At 43.8% G+C, this 15,434-nt stretch overlaps 1 protein-coding gene across 7 annotated transcripts in view; it reads left to right on the top strand.

The window, feature by feature from the left end:
* ATXN7L1 (ataxin 7 like 1) overlaps positions 1–15,434 on the top strand; it is a 350,136-nt gene that overhangs the window by 322,610 nt on the left and 12,092 nt on the right. For 6 of the 7 annotated variants that reach the window (XM_060196381.1, XM_007526971.3, XM_060196385.1 and 3 more), the window contains 3 exons: positions 5,887–6,079; positions 10,734–10,855; positions 12,330–12,635. In XM_060196381.1, the coding sequence (XP_060052364.1) occupies positions 5,887–6,079; positions 10,734–10,855; positions 12,330–12,635 (621 nt within the window). The remainder of the gene's footprint in view (positions 1–5,886; positions 6,080–10,733; positions 10,856–12,329; positions 12,636–15,434) is intronic. The other variant, XM_060196382.1, reaches the window with a different exon arrangement.

Below are 15,434 nucleotides of genomic sequence, written 5' to 3'. Positions count from 1 at the left end.
AGACAAAGGGTTTCCGATTGACTTCCAGCATTGACTTTTTTTTTATGGTTGAATTCCCAATATCTTTGCACATGACCAGTTTTTGTCTCTGAAACCAGAATTCTGAAATTTCACTGGGAACTTTTTTTTTTCATTCGATGAGACAGAGAGAAATTGTGAGAGGAAGGGAAGATAGTGAAGGGGGGGGGTTGCTGGGTGGTGATGCACCTGGCTGAGTGCACATGTTAGAATGCACAAGGACCTGGGTTTAAATCACCACCACCACCACCCCACAGGAGGAAAGCTTTGTGAGTAGTGAAGCAGTGTTGCCAAGTGTCTCTGTTTCTCTCCCTTTCTATCTCCCCCCTACCCTCCTGATTTCTGGCTATCCCTATCAAAGAAATAAAGATATTTTTAAAAATTTAAATAAAGTGGAGTGAAAAAGTTTTTTTGTTTTTTCCTCTAGGGTTATTCCTGGGGCTCGTTGCCTACACCATGAATCCACTGCTCCTGGAGGCCCTTTTTTTTCCCCCTTTTGTTGCCTTTGTTGCTGTAGCCTTGTTGTGGTTATTATCATTGTTGTTGATGTCATTCGTTGTTGGTTAGGACAGAGAGAAATGGAGAGAGGAGGGGAAGACAGAGAGGGGGAGAGAAAGAAAGATACCTGCAGGCCTGCTTCACTGCCTGTGAAGTGACTCCCCTGCAGGTGGGGAGCCAGGGGCTCAAACCAGAATCCTTACGCTGGTCCTTGCGCTTTGTGCCATGTGCTCTTAACCTGCTGCGCTACCGCCCAACCCCTGAGAAAGCTTTTTAAAGAGAGAGAGAGAGAGAGAGAGAGAAGAAGAAGAAGAAGAAGAAGAGGAGGAGGAGGAGGAGGAGAGAGACCTGCAGCACTGCTTCACCAATTGTGAACCTCCTACCCTCCACCAATCCCTGTAGGTGAGGACTGGGAGCTTGAACCCAAGGCCTTGCTCTTTTTTTTTTTTTTTTTTTTTGTTATTTGATTTTGTTGTTGTTGTTGTTGTTGTTTTTACCAGAGCATTGCTCAGCTCTGGTTTATGGTGGTGCAGGGGATTGAACCTGGGACTTTGGAACCTCAGGTATGGGAGTCTGTTTGCATAACCATTGTGCTATCTACCCCTGCCTCGGCCTTGCTCATTTTAATGTTGGCTCAACCAGATGCACCACTTCCCAGCACCCCAGAGATCATCCTTGATATATTTTTTTCATTCACTATACTGGACACTTAGTAAATGCTTTTAACCTGGCAATAACACCTGCTGGGATATTTTATAGTTCTTTTTTAAAGTTTTTTTTTTCTTTATTGGGGGATTAATGGTTTACAGTCGACAGTAAATACAATAGCTTGTACATGTGTAACATTTCTCAGTTTTCCACGTAATAATTCAACCTCCTCTAGGTCCTCCTGTCATCACGTTTCAGGACCTAAACCCTCCCCACCAACACTGCCCCAGAATCTTTTTTTTATTTTTTTATTGAGGGATTAATGTTTTACAGTCAACAGTAAATACAATAGTTTGTACATGGATAACATTTTCCAGTTTTCCATATAATAATACAACCCCTACTAGGTTCTTTGCCATCATGTTCCAAGACCTGAACCCTCCCCCTCACCCACCCCAGAGTCTTTTACATTGGTGTAATGTGCCAATTTTTTAAAGTTTTATTTTTTATTATTAGATAGAGAGAAATTGAAGAAAGATTGAAAGAAAGGAAGAGGGATATAGAGGAGACAGAGAGACACCTGCAGCCCTGTTTTACCACTCATGAAGCTTTCCCCCTGCAGGTGGGGACCAGGGGCTTAGCACCCTAATGTGTGCACTTAACCAGATGCGCCAACACCTAGCCCCTAGATCATTTTCTTCCCACTGTTGATTTTACTCTCACTTTCTTGCCCTCCTATTAGTTGGATGTTTCTTTTATTTTTGCTATTACCTTTTTGCACCTGTCAACTCTCTTAATCTTCTATATTACCTTCGAAAAGTTTCTTTTACCTTACCGTCAAAATGTTTATTAAATAATCACTTTATGATATGCTTGCTAAATTTTAGAAGCCTAGTTTTTTGTGTCTCACTGCTTCTTACAATATCCTACGAGATCATTTTGCATAAGTCACACTTTCCTAACATCATGAAACTTAGGTTATTTAGTTTTTCCTCTTCTCTTCATTATCTTCATTTTCTATGTATTTCTTAGCTGTGTGCTTCTTTTCTGTCTTCTGAAAATATGTTAAAAACTTTTCTTCAGGTGGTCGGATGGTAGCACAGCAGGTTAAGCACACATGGCACAAAGCGTAAGGACTGGAGCAAGGATCCCCGTTGGAGCCCCCACCTCCCCACCTGCAGGAAGGTCACTTCACAAGCAGTGAAGCAGGTCTGCAGGTGTCTATCTTTCTCTCCCTCTCTCTGTCTTTCTGTCCTCTCTCCATTTCTCTCTGTCCTATCCAACAACAAGAACAACAAAAACAATAATAATAACAAAATCAATGATAGACAACAAGAGTAACAAAAAAGGGGGAAATGGCTTCCAGGAGAAGTGGATTTGAGTGCAGGCACCAAGCCCTAGCAATAACCCTGGAGGCAGGAAAAACAAACAAACAAAGAAACAAAACAAAACAAACAAAAAACACCCTTTCTTCATGGGCCTATGAGATAGCTCACCTGAATAATGCACCTGCTATGCCATGTGCCCAGCCTGGGTTCAAGACCAGCTGCTGCTGTCCTAAAGGAAATTCTGATACTGTGGTGTCTCTCTCTCCCTTCCTCTGGCTTTCTCTATCTCTTTCAGCTGAAAAATCATCCCTGCAGGAGGAAAGCTTCACAAGCAGTGAAATAGGGCTGTAGGTGTCTCTCTGTCTCTCTCCCTCTTTATTTACCCTTTCCCTCATAATTTCTCTGTCTCTCTCCAATAATAAAGAAAGAAAGAACACCTATGTTTTTATTATGCATTTTGAAGTGAATTGCAGATATCAATTTTTAGTAAATGACAGCAAAGATATTTCTCTACATAACCATTGTGCTGTTATCACACATTAAACCACTCATTTTATGCTTCTGCAAGACAGAATATCCTGGTGAAAAATGTTTCAAAAAGAACCTATCTGAATGTATAGAAGCAATTGAAATGCCCATTGACAAACTAATTAAATAAATTATGATTTTTTTTCATGGTCTACTAGGCAATAATATAAAAGCAGAGGGTGGTCCTATACATAGAAAGATTTCTAAAGCATTGCTAGGGATTATTGACAGCATGCCTGAAAATCATACAGCTTGATTGAGTTCTTACATAAAGACACAGGGCCTGTTTATGCACAGTAGTCTAGAAGGTTATAAATCAGAATGCTAATAGCACTTGATCTTGAGGGCTAGGATTAAGGACAAGGTCTTCTCTCTGTTGCAGCATCTTCTAAGTTGTGTTACTATTGAGGAGAGTGTTGTTGCCCCTCCCCAGGTGGAGAGTAGGTGCCTGGGAATGCACTGAAGGGTGTGTGTGTGAGGGGGTGTTCTCAGGACTAATGACCTTCATTATGCAGAATGAATGGCGGCATCTTTTGTTTTTTATAAGTAGAGAAGGTGATGGCCTGCAGAGGTCTCCTAATGACCTCTGTGATGGGAGTCAGATGGTAGCACAGCTGGTTAAGCACACATGGCACAAAGCACAAGGACCGTTGTAAGGACCATCGTAAGGATCCCGGTTCAAGTCCCCCAGCTCCCCACCTGGTAAAGCAGGTCTACAGGTGTCTATCTTTCTCTCCCCCTCTCTGTCTTCCCCTCCTTTCTCCATTTCTCTCCTATCTAACAACAATGACATCAATAACAACAATATCTACAACAATAATAAAAAACAACAATGGCAACAAAAAGGAAAATAAATAAAAATTAAAATAAAAAAAACTACCTGTGGCCTTCCTTTTTTTGTTTCAAGTGGGGTTTTGTTTTACTATGGTACAATATACATCACATAAAGTTTACTATTTTAACCATTTCTAAGCATGGTGCATCAAGCACATTCACATTGTGGTATAGCTGTCACCCAACTCATCACCACGACTTTTTTTTATCAGTCCATAATGAAAATGTAGCTATTAGTCCGGCAAAATCACTCACCTAGATAGTTTGCCTGCTTTACCACTCATGCAACCCAGGTTCCAGCCTAGCCCCCACTCTATTGGAGGAAGCTTTGGTAGTTGGTGTCTTTCTTACTCTCCGTGTGTCTCTCTGAAAATGTGGGGCTGCTGGGGCCAGGCAGTGGCACACATGTTAACCATGCATGATGACCCTGATTCAAAGCCCCTAGTCCCCAAAACACGTGGAGCAGTGCTGCAGGTATCTCTTCTCTCTCTGTCCCTCTCCCTATTCTCCCCTGTATCAAAGAAAAAGGGGGAAAATGGCCACCAGGCACAGTGGATAAAAGCAGACCTGTGAAATAGCTCACCTGGATAGTGTGTTGCTTTTCCATGTATGTGACCCAGATTTAAGTCTGGACCCCACCACATTGAAGGAAGTTTTAGTGTTGTGGTCTCTGTCTCTGCTTATCTATCTATCTATGTCCATCTGAAAAAAAGAGATGGACATTGACTATGTGTAAGAAACTTTTTTTTTTGCCTCCAGGGTGATTGCTGGGGCTCGCTTCCTGCACCGCAAGTCCACTGTTCCTGGAGTCTATATTTTTCCCTTTTTTTGCCCTTGTTCTATCGTTGTTGTGGTTATTGTTGTTGTTATTGCTGTCATCATTGTTGGATAGGACAGAGAGAAATCGAGAGGGGAAGGGAAAACAGAGGGGGGGAGAGAAAGATAGACACCTGCAGACCTGCTTCACCGCCTGTGAAGTCCCCTCCCCACCTCACCACCACCCCCCCCCCCCCCCGCACGTGGGGATCCTTATGCTAGTCCTTGAGCTTTGTGCCATGTGCGCTTAACCCATACCACCCAACCCCCGTAAGAAACTTTTGACCCCATCACTGGGGCAAAATAGTTTTCTAGTGGGTATGAACACAATTGTATAATGGCACAATTTAGAAACAAGATATAATGCACTTGGGAGTCAGGCGGTAGTGCAGCGGGTTGAGCGCACGTGACGCAAAGTGCAAGGACTGGCATAAAGATCCCGGTTGGAGCCACCAGGATCCTACAGGGGAGTCACTTCACAGGCGGTGAAGCAAGTGTCTAACTTTCTCTCCCCTTCTCTGTCTTCCCCTCCTCTCTCCATTTCTCTCTGTCCCATCCAACAACAATGACAACAATAATAACTGCAACAATAAAAAAGCAAGGGCAAAAAAGGGAATAAATTAATTTTTAAAAAGGGAGAGAGAGATACAGTGCACTATCTTTCTCATTGGTGATATTTCATTGATTAGTTTGAATAGGTCCCTATCCAATTCTGCTTTCAAAGAAAAGTAACTTCATGGCAATGCTAACTACTTACATGTAAATGAGTGAATAGTTCTAACTGAATCCTGAGACACTCATTTTAGGTTAAATTAACTCTGTGGTATTACTGTATTTTATTGTATTCTGCTTGGCATCTCCCCTGGTGCCTAATGTTTTTGTTGTTGTTGTTTTGTTGTTGTTTTTTTTTTTTTTTTTTTTACCAGAGCACTGCTTAGCTCTAGCTTTATGGTATTGCAGGGCAATGAACCCAGAACCCTTGGTGCCTGCCTGGTGCCTGAATTTAAGAAGAGCTGGATCTCTGCTCCACCAGATCACTGAAGAGTTGGTTGCTGCTTACCCTCTCCATCTTCATTTTCCCCTTATACAGATTTGCCCTTGATTTGCCCACTAGACATATGGAAAGGCTAATTGGACTTCCTGCCAAGCTTCATTAAACTGGGCGGGTCATGTCACCTCTGAAAAGTTGATTCTTCTGCTTCTCTCTTGCCCTTAGACCATCATCTGCCAATAGCATAAGCAGCAGCACATCTTCAAATCACAGCGGCTACACTCCAGAACCCCCAGTGCCCACCAGTGGAGCTGATCTCGCCAGCAGACTGTCGAGTGATGAAGGAGACATGGACGGAGCTGATGAAGCAGACAAGTTAGACTGTCAGTTCTCCACCCACCACCCCAGACCTCTTGCGGTAGGCTACCTCAGCTTCCTCCCGTGCATTTTTCTCTCCTGTGCTTTGTGGTGATTTAGCTGATAGTATTAGAGAATGTACATGCCTAAGGAGAAGCTCGCCAACAGCCTGAGACTCTGCCTCTTCTACCACAGAATAGTCAGGAATAATTAGAAATGGCTTTGGCTGTCAGAGATAAAACACTCAACCAGGACAGTGTGTTACAAAAAGGCTTACAACAGACTGAATGTCTTAGAAATACCTGATAAAGTCACATAAAGGCAAGATGGGGTTCCAGTTTGGTTATAATCCTTTAAGAACCTGATTATTTGTGGGCCTCCTTGAAGCATTAATGCTGATATGTATACACTGGGAAGCTGACTTCCTGGCTATGCCTCCAATTCCAAGAGTCAGAGCTTCCAATTCCAAGAGTCAGTCTAGCTTACCTGCTTTGGAAACCATCTGTCTTCACTGCATTCCAGGTGCCAGCCCTAGTGGGTTTTCTCCCTTGTTAGTTGTGGGTTTATTGTGACTAGTAATTGTAACCATATGGCACCAGAACTAAGATAGTGTGTGTTAAAGAAAAGAGGAAGTGTTTCATGCCAGCATGATTGCTTATTACCAAGAAGACCACTTTCTTCTCATACCTTAAAAGAGTTCCCTTAACCAGCTCAGAAGATCCTTGAAATCACACTGGGCAATGTAAGAAGGTGTGACCTAGAGATTTATGTTTGCCATGTGCTTATATGAGAGGGGAATGCCTAGTCCTGCGGTCACAGAGTCAAATTCAGGGGACCTGTAGCACAGTACCCCATGACCCCATTGCCCTGGCACCAGCTTAAACCTTGCAAGGTTAGCTGTGACTGTATAGATGAGCTCAATCCTTCATCAAGACATAGTGAGCCCCTCCTCAGCTGCTGTCTGTATGATGAATGAAGGCTAAATTCACTCTAGGTTTTGGGGGGATGAGGCTGATGTGCAGCTTGCCAACAGCCTGAGACTCTGGCTCTTTTCTACTACAGAAATAGTCAGGAATAATTCGGAATGGCTTTGACTGCCAGCGATAAAACACTCAACTCATAATAGGCACTGTGGTCATTTCATTGCCTCTCATAACAAGAAGTCTAGAGGTAGGTGGTTCCTAGCTTGATCTAACATCTCTGTGACATCATAGAGCAAAAGGAATACTGAGGGTTGGGTGGTGGTGCATCTAGTTGAACATACACGTTACTATGTGCCAGGGCTAGGTTCAAACCTCCACTCCCCACCAGTAGGAGAGAAGATTCACAAGCAGTGAAGCAGGGCTGTGGGTATCTCTCTCTCTCTCCCTTTCTGAATTTCCCCTCCCCTCTCAGTTTCTTTCTGTCCTATCAAAAGAAAAAAAAAAAGAAAAGAAAGAAAAAATGGTAGCCAGAAGCAGTGGATTCATCATGCAGGCACCAAGCTCAGCAATAACCCTAGTGGCAATAAAACCAAAATTAATAATTTCAAGTGAGGGCCAGGCAGTGGAATATCCAGTTTAGCACACATATTACCAAGCTCAGAGACCTGGATTTGAAACTCCGCTCCCTGCATGCAGGGAGTCTGCTTCACAAGTGTTGAAACAGGTCTCTCTTTCTAACTTCCCAACCTCTCTCAATTTTTCTCTACCCTATCTAAAAAAAGAAAGAGAGAAAGAAAGGAAGGAAGGAAGAGAAAAGGAGAGGAGGAGAGGAGGGGAGGGGAGGGGAGGGGAGGGGAGGGGAGAGGAGAGGAGAGGAGAGGAGAGGAGAGGAGAGGAGAGGAGAGGAGAGGAGAGGAGAGGAGAGGAGAGGAGAGGAGAGGAAAGGAAAGGAAAGGAAAGGAAAGGAAAGGAAAGGAAAGGAAAGGAAAGGAAAGGAAAGGAAAGGAAAGGAAAGGAAAGGAAAAAACTGTCCACTAGGAGTGGTGGATTCATAGTGCTGGCACCAAGCCCAAACAATAACCCTGATGGCAATAAAATAATAACATTTTTAAAATAAAATAAAAATTAATTTCAAAGGGCCAAGTAGTGACACACCTGGTTGAGCGCACTGCACAAGGACCCAGGTTTGAGCCCCTGGTCCCCACTTGCAGTGGGAAAGCTTCACAAGTGGTAAAGCAGTGCCGCAGGTGTCTCTCTGTCTCTCACCCTCTCTGTTCCTCTCTTACCTCTTGATTTCTGGTTGTCTCTATCCAATAAATAAATAAAGATAATAAAAAAACTTTTTTAATTCAAAAAAAGAGTACCCATTGCAACCCTTCTCAGCTTCTATGCCTGATCTCAGTTCATCTGTAGTATCATTTTCTTACTCAGTTACATTCTGCATGTTCAGGGTGGGTGGTGGGGAAGAGACAAACAAAATGGGGGTTGTCTTCTAAGACAACCTCATTGTCATTTTTTAGAGAAGAAAATCCTTTTATCTCTACCAGAAAAAGATTATGCATGCTCCCCTAGACCAATAAGTGTCAGAAAAAGAGGAATGGGAACTATCAATGATTCTTCCCAGGGTTCTGGGGAGACTTGCCTTCTCTGCTCACGGTTCTATGGCACATATCACAACAGTGTGATTCTGTTGGCAAAGAAAAGAAGTGGGAATAGGGTGATAGTTAATGAGATTGGCAATTATCAGAGTGGCTCACTCAGTGAGGATCTGCAGCTCTGTTCAGGGCATGATATGCAATCAAGAGTAGGGGTGTCTATCTGTGTGTCTATACTGAATTAGAGGCATGAGTAACAAAGATGAATGTGCCTCCTGCTTCCTCTAGTTTTCTGCAAGAGAGACAAGATACTACCAAAGACCAGACTCTGAAACACATGTAAGCATTTGTCCAAATAAGAAGCTGCCAGGCTACAGTGGATTAACTCAACTCTGGACATGGGAGATTCGTGTGTCCTTCATATTTTTGCTGATTTAAATGGAATGGCCACCAGTTTGTTTCTTTGCTCTGCCCTTTCTCTCATGGTCGGTTGATATATTAATCTTTTTTTTTTTTTTTTTTTTGTAATGTTCAAAGTGTGTTGAGCAACTGGGCCAGAGAAAGAAAGGATGTCAAGCCTGGAACAGCTCCCAGTGCTGCTGGGGAGCAACTTTTATGCTGCAGAATTCCCTTTGTCTGTTGACTTGCTTGGTCAATAAGCACTGCATGTGAAGGTGCAGAAAAGAGTTCTTTTACCCGAATGACTAGGTTTGATGGGTGGCAAGATTTTAAGGCAAAACCCAAAGAATACAAGAGAAACAAAACAAAGGGAAGGTCTTGCCTTTCCTCCTGAGAACAGTTCCAAAGACAGGAGGGTCTACAGAGTGAGTGCCAATCCAGTGCTGTGTCTGGGATGGAGGCCAGGGAGCTGCTGGGAGGCCTGGAGAATGAGGGAAAGGCTGTGTGTGAGTTATAGAGTTATTTGCACACTTGTCTGAGCTCGCTCTAGACTCACCACATGTCACCTTCTTCAGGACCACTTCTTGTAGTTTTGTCTCCTGGCTTTCTGTTTATCCTGACATCCTAATTGAACAATATTTACCAGACATCTCATTGTCCTTATCCCAGCAAATGTGCTTCAAATGTGATGGTTGGCTTTAAGCATTGTGTGGGCCTTCCAATTATTTCACCCAAACCCCTACTGTCCTTGTGCTGAGAAAGGAGAGCATTGGGTGAGTCTCAGAGGTCTTTTGTTTGACATGTGGCAGCCAGGCAGCGATTCCAAGGTGAAATGGACTGAAGTATACATTAGATATGCTGTGGGTATTCAAGGTTAGCCAGAGAAGGGCCAATTGAAAATGAGAGTCATGGGGCCAGGCAGTGGCGAATCTGGTTAAGCGCACATATTACAGTGCACAAGAACCCAGGTTCAAGCCCCTAGTCCCCACCTGCACAGGGGAAAGCTGCAGGAGTGATGAAGTAGCACTACACGTCTCTGTCTCCTTCCCTCTCTATCTCCCCCAGCTCTCAATTTCTGGTTGTTTATCAAATAAGTAAAGATCATTAAATAATAATAATAAAAGAAAAATGAGAGTCTTGATTTGGCCACTAAGAATAGGAGTAGATTGAGAATGACAGAGAACAAAAAGGAGGTGGGAGCAGAGAGAACAGCGTATGTGTAAGCACAGAGATGGCAATGTGTCCCAGGAAGGATGCATATACTATTAAGAATGGAGATGAGGTCAGGGCAGGCAAATCAATGTTTAACCTACATGGACTTGAAGAGGCTCTAATGATGATGGGAAAGGAAAGGTGTGACCAGTGGAGAGAAAACCCAGAACAAGTGAAAAGGCAACTTGCACCACTGTGATGAGAAGCAAGGAGTCACTGTTTGCTTTGGGGAGTTGGATGGTAGGAGAAGCAGGTAGGGCTGAGCCATCACCCTACCTGCCAGTTAACATTGGTTTTCTTTTTTTACCCCAAATGCTGGCTCAAACCCAGGTGGAGAGAAGGCAGCCTTTGGTGCCACTGAAACTTGAATGGCACTATTGTTGAGTCATCATGTGAGGTTCTGCAGAAAAGCCTGAGTTCATACTGAAGCACTACAGAAATATTTTTGGCTCCAGAGCTATTTGCTGCTTTATTTTTGAGTCAGATTGTACCCCTGTGTGTATTTATGCAAATGTTATTTTTCTCTGTATGGTTTACATTAGCTTATTAACCTGTAATCAAAATTAAAATGTGTTTTTCCTCACAGTTTTGCTCATTCGGAAGCCGCCTCATGGGACGCGGGTACTATGTGTTTGATAGAAGATGGGATCGTTTTCGATTCGCATTAAACTCCATGGTAGAAAAACACTTGAATTCACAGATGTGGAAGTAAGTGGAGCGAGTGTGTGTGTGTGTGTGTGTGTGTGTGTGTGTGTGTGTGTGTGTGTGTGTGTGTACGTGTGCAATATCAGCCCAGAGATGCCCACAACTATCTTAACCCCAGCTTTCTAAATGAATGCCAGTAGTCTACTTCCATAGAACAAAATGAGGGTTTTGATTAATTTTTAAATGTGAAGCCTTCTTAGCAACTTGCCTACAGTTCTTTAGAAACACACAGGAATTGTTAAGTGTGCCTTGTCTTCTCTAGAGTTCATTTTTGTGTTGTTAATCTTTAAAATTAAATGGAAAGAGTATGAGATAAAATCTTATTTTTTAACAATGGTAAAGGGCCTTTTTGTTATAACTAAGAATATCTAGGATGTTAAGTATATGCTTCTGTTTGTAATGTCAATGCTATAGTATTAATACTAAGGCTTTAACAATGGCTATGGACTATATTCTGTTTAATGTCCTGTGGAAAAAAGTACTATCAACAACCAACAAGACATAGTCTGAGCAATGTTGTGGAATTAGTTAAGCTTGTCTTTGGCCATTCTTGCTCCTTTGAACTCTCTCCTCAGTTGTACTTACACTTCTTTCTCCCTTAACCCCTAGCTATGTTCCATTTCTCTGATGTCCCTTTATTCTCCAACACAATGCCTTCCAGTGTTTTTACATTTTAATAAGAAATTTAAAAAAAGGAAAAAAACTGACTTACTGAAAAATACTCTTGTGCAGGAATCACAGACCTACTTAAAACCATTTGCTAACTTAAGGTCAACCCACTGGGCATACACATACACGCACACACATATACGCACTTTCAATGGAGAATTTATAAGGGATCCTGATTCTGATCACTAAAGTATAGGGCCAGGTGGTTTCAGAAGGCCAACACTGAAAGACTCATCTTGCCCAGTGAAGCCCAGGAAAGGCATTTATGAGAAGTAGGAAGGCACTGAGGATGAATATAGAAACAGAATTCAAGCCATGCCCTTCTCCCCATTGTCCTCCTCACTCCCAGGCAGCAACGGCATCTCCCTATTTCATCATTATGCAACAAAGAGCTTCCAGATCAGATCGCACATGTAGGGAAAGTCAGCCCCACGACAGGGAGCTCTCACAGCGGACTTAGGACACTGTTAATGGAAGAAAGAGACGCAAGAGAAGCTTATTGTTTCTTCTCATTTAAGTGACTGTCCAACTTGTGAAAAATCCCCCCTTGATAGCCACCTGAGTCTTTGTAAACTACAACAAATTGGAGCTGTGTGCTGGTGGGGTGACCGTATTTTTAGCTGTACAGTTACCCATCCTTCTGCCTTTATCCCTCTAAGATGGCAGCCAGCCCTGGCATTCTCCACAGCTCTTGACGCTCCGGTGTTGTGAGAGTGTGAGAGCCAAGTCACATGGAAGGAATGTGTTGATCTGTATTTCGCTACCTGGTGTCCTGTCCGCTCAAGCTCCATATTCCTTTCCTCCTCAGGCACAGAAACCCGAGTCACAGGGCATCAGGTCCCTCCCCCCTTTTCAGGACTTGCCTAACCAATCTGCTGTCACTGAGCAACATTGGGGCTGCCTGGGTGTCAACTCTGGAGAGCGTAGCACCCCGCTGCCCTCTCAGCCTCACTGCCCAAACCTCAGGCCCCGACGGGCCCGAACCTGGAGGGATGGCAGCCGATGGGTGCATGGAAGACATTAGGAAGAAAAGGAACGGCCAAGACTCTTTTTTCTTTAACAAGCATTTAACTCTGCATCAGGAGACGCCAACACAGTATTCTCTTTCAGCCAGGTCAGCATCTGGATCTCCATGCCGGCTGGCAGGGGAGTATGGGCACTGTCAGTAATTCATTTGTATTCATGGGCTGTTGTGCGGGACTTCCCTCAGTCAGTGTGCAAAGCTTCAACCAGGGCCTAGCCCCCCCAAAGCTGGGATCCACTGCCTGTGGGCACAGAGAAAGACGCAAGCTATTCACATGGGAGGAAGGGGCTCCTGGGGACATTAAGCTACCACACGCCCCTTGCCCTGTGTCTTTCAGCCTTCTCTCCCCTCCTGCCTTTGCTGGCCACTGAACTTAGTGGGAAAGTGGAGAAAGGTTTCTGAGAAACAGCACCAGTCCCAATCCTGCCCCAGCCAGGATATGACTGAGGCTTCCAGCTCCACTTGTCAACATGAGTTAAAGCATGAATTTACACTAGTTAATGAGAAAAATACACATTGGGACGTGCTAAGTAGATCTCAGTTAAGGTAACTGACTGGAATCTGGTATTTATAAATCATTTTAAGTAACTGCCAAGCCTCTGCCCCATGTATTTCTGTCCATACTTTAGCCAGTAAGAAGCTTTAGGTAAGATTGAGTGGGCTGTCTGCAGTACCATAGCAAGGTGGAAGAGACATCAGGCTGGTACCACGTTCTCAGAGATGTTCCCTAGTGCTGTCAGGAAAGGGTTGAGTAATGCCAGGCAGTTCAAAGGATGTGTCTAGACCTCCCCATTCTGATTAGATGGGAGTCCAGGCCCAGCACGTGTCATCCCCAACAATATGGTTATATCGCTGCTGAGACTTCATGTGCTTACCCACTGACCCACCCATCCATCCATCCATTCATTCATCCATTCATTCATTGCAACAAGTACTAACCAGGCACATGCTTGGTACCTATAAAAATCAGTTACATTCTTCAGGATTGAGAGAAAGTAGGATTTTCAAACGCTATGCATGGTTATGCCAAAACAGCAGCAGGAACACAACTGGAAGTATTTTTATTTTATAGTTGGTCTCCTCCTTGGCCTGATAGTTTCAAGGAAACTCTGCTTCTATAGTCAGTGAATCCTCTGAATTCTACCCTAAAGATGAAAGTCACAGGCTGCACCAACTACAAGAAAGAAAGAAAGAAAGAAAGAAAGAAAGAAAGAAAGAAAGAAAGGAAGGAAGAAAGAAAAGAAAGAATTTTCAGAGAAAGTAGCACTATGATAGCCATTTCTTTCTTACCAGGTCCCCTCTCCTGAATTCTCTGGTACTTAAGATGTCACAGCTTATGGGTATGGAGGGTGGCCTTCAAAGGGGAGAAGGGCCCCATCTCACACTTGCTCCAAACCTCTGGGGCACAGGTTCCAGGCCTGCATTCAAAGGGAGCTTGATCCTAACAGACAAGGAGCTTCAGCTACAGTGAAAACAATTCCCACAGGAAACAGGGAAAGGACTGGTGTTAGGAGTAGGAAGGAGTCAATATGAAAATAATCACCTGGCTCCTCTGGTCAGAACTATTAGCTAAAACAAAAATCAGGAACATGTGGTGGCCTCAAACCTCCACCCCCACCTCCTGCCCCCTTGAGAAAACAAAGTAGCACAAACATCATCCAGGTCACAGTTTGGAAATGGACATAGTTTCCAGCATAAGTTGAAGAAGAGAGAGCTTGTAGGGAGGCCCCAGAGGATGCCTTAGAGCAGGAAGCAGGGAGTTCATTCCTAGGCCTCTTCCAACCTCTGGGAAGGACTCCCTCATCCCTGTGTTCTTCTGTACCCAAATCCTGTTTTGTTTTATGTCCTCTCTCTCTCTCTCTTTCTCTCTCTCTCTCTCTCTCTGTGTGTGTGTGTGTGTCTCTGTCTCTCTATTTCTCTCTCTCTTTCTCTCTGTCTCTCTGGATAGAGACAGAGAAATAGAAATGAAGGGGAAGCTAAAGAAGGAGAGAGACACCTGTAACACTGCTTCAGCATTTGTGAAGCTTTCTCCCTGAGCCTGGATCCTTGTAACATTGTAACATGTACACTTTACCAGGTGTGCCACCACCTGGCTCTTATCAAATCCAGTTTTTACTTTCTAAGTAAACTAAAAATCCCTGATCCCCATTCTGTGGTTGAATGAGAGTCCCAACACTCTCACCCTTTGCTAACACAAGGACAGATAGGCCTGTGCAAAGGCAGCCACACCCCAGTTATAGTTCCTTTGAGTGACAGCTGAAGTAGGGCAAGGTAGATAGGAGGAAGGGAAGAACCTTGGTCCTGAGTCCTGAGCAACTTGATGCCTGCATTGTTTCCTAAGTCCCAACCCACTTCTGCCATACATTCACCTGGGCTGCAGGCAGCTAACCTGGCCTGGGATGTGAGAGGTATTTCCACACACTTACAGCCTGTAGCAGTCAGTGGCCAGGGAAGTGGGAGTGGCTAGAAGGTCCTGAGCAGAGGCTGAAGGTGCCCTGGCCCATGAGTGCAAGTAGCAAAGTCCTTGTCTTCTTTCTTTCTTTCTTTTTTTAAGACTTTATTGATTTTTTAATGAGAAAGATAGGAGGAGAGAGAGAACCAGACATCACTCTGATACATGTGCTGCCAGGGATTGAATTCTAGACTTCATGCTTCAGAGTCTAATGCTTTATCCACTGTGCCACCTCCTAGGCTACCTCCTGTCCTCCTATTTCTCGTTTCAGTAAGGCAAACAAAAGAAGGGATTAGTGTTGGGCCAATGTATATCCTAAATGACCTTTGCCTTTCATTTACAAACTCAAAGCAGTCAAGATTCCACACATAGAGAAAAGGATCTGGAAACCTGAAAGTAATCACAAACAGTTTGCTGAATGTTGCAATGTTGGGGGA

This window comes from Erinaceus europaeus, chromosome 8, assembly GCF_950295315.1.
Source record: "Erinaceus europaeus chromosome 8, mEriEur2.1, whole genome shotgun sequence".
Taxonomy (NCBI): Eukaryota; Metazoa; Chordata; class Mammalia; order Eulipotyphla; family Erinaceidae; genus Erinaceus; species Erinaceus europaeus.
This window is presented reverse-complemented; position numbering and strand designations above follow the sequence as displayed.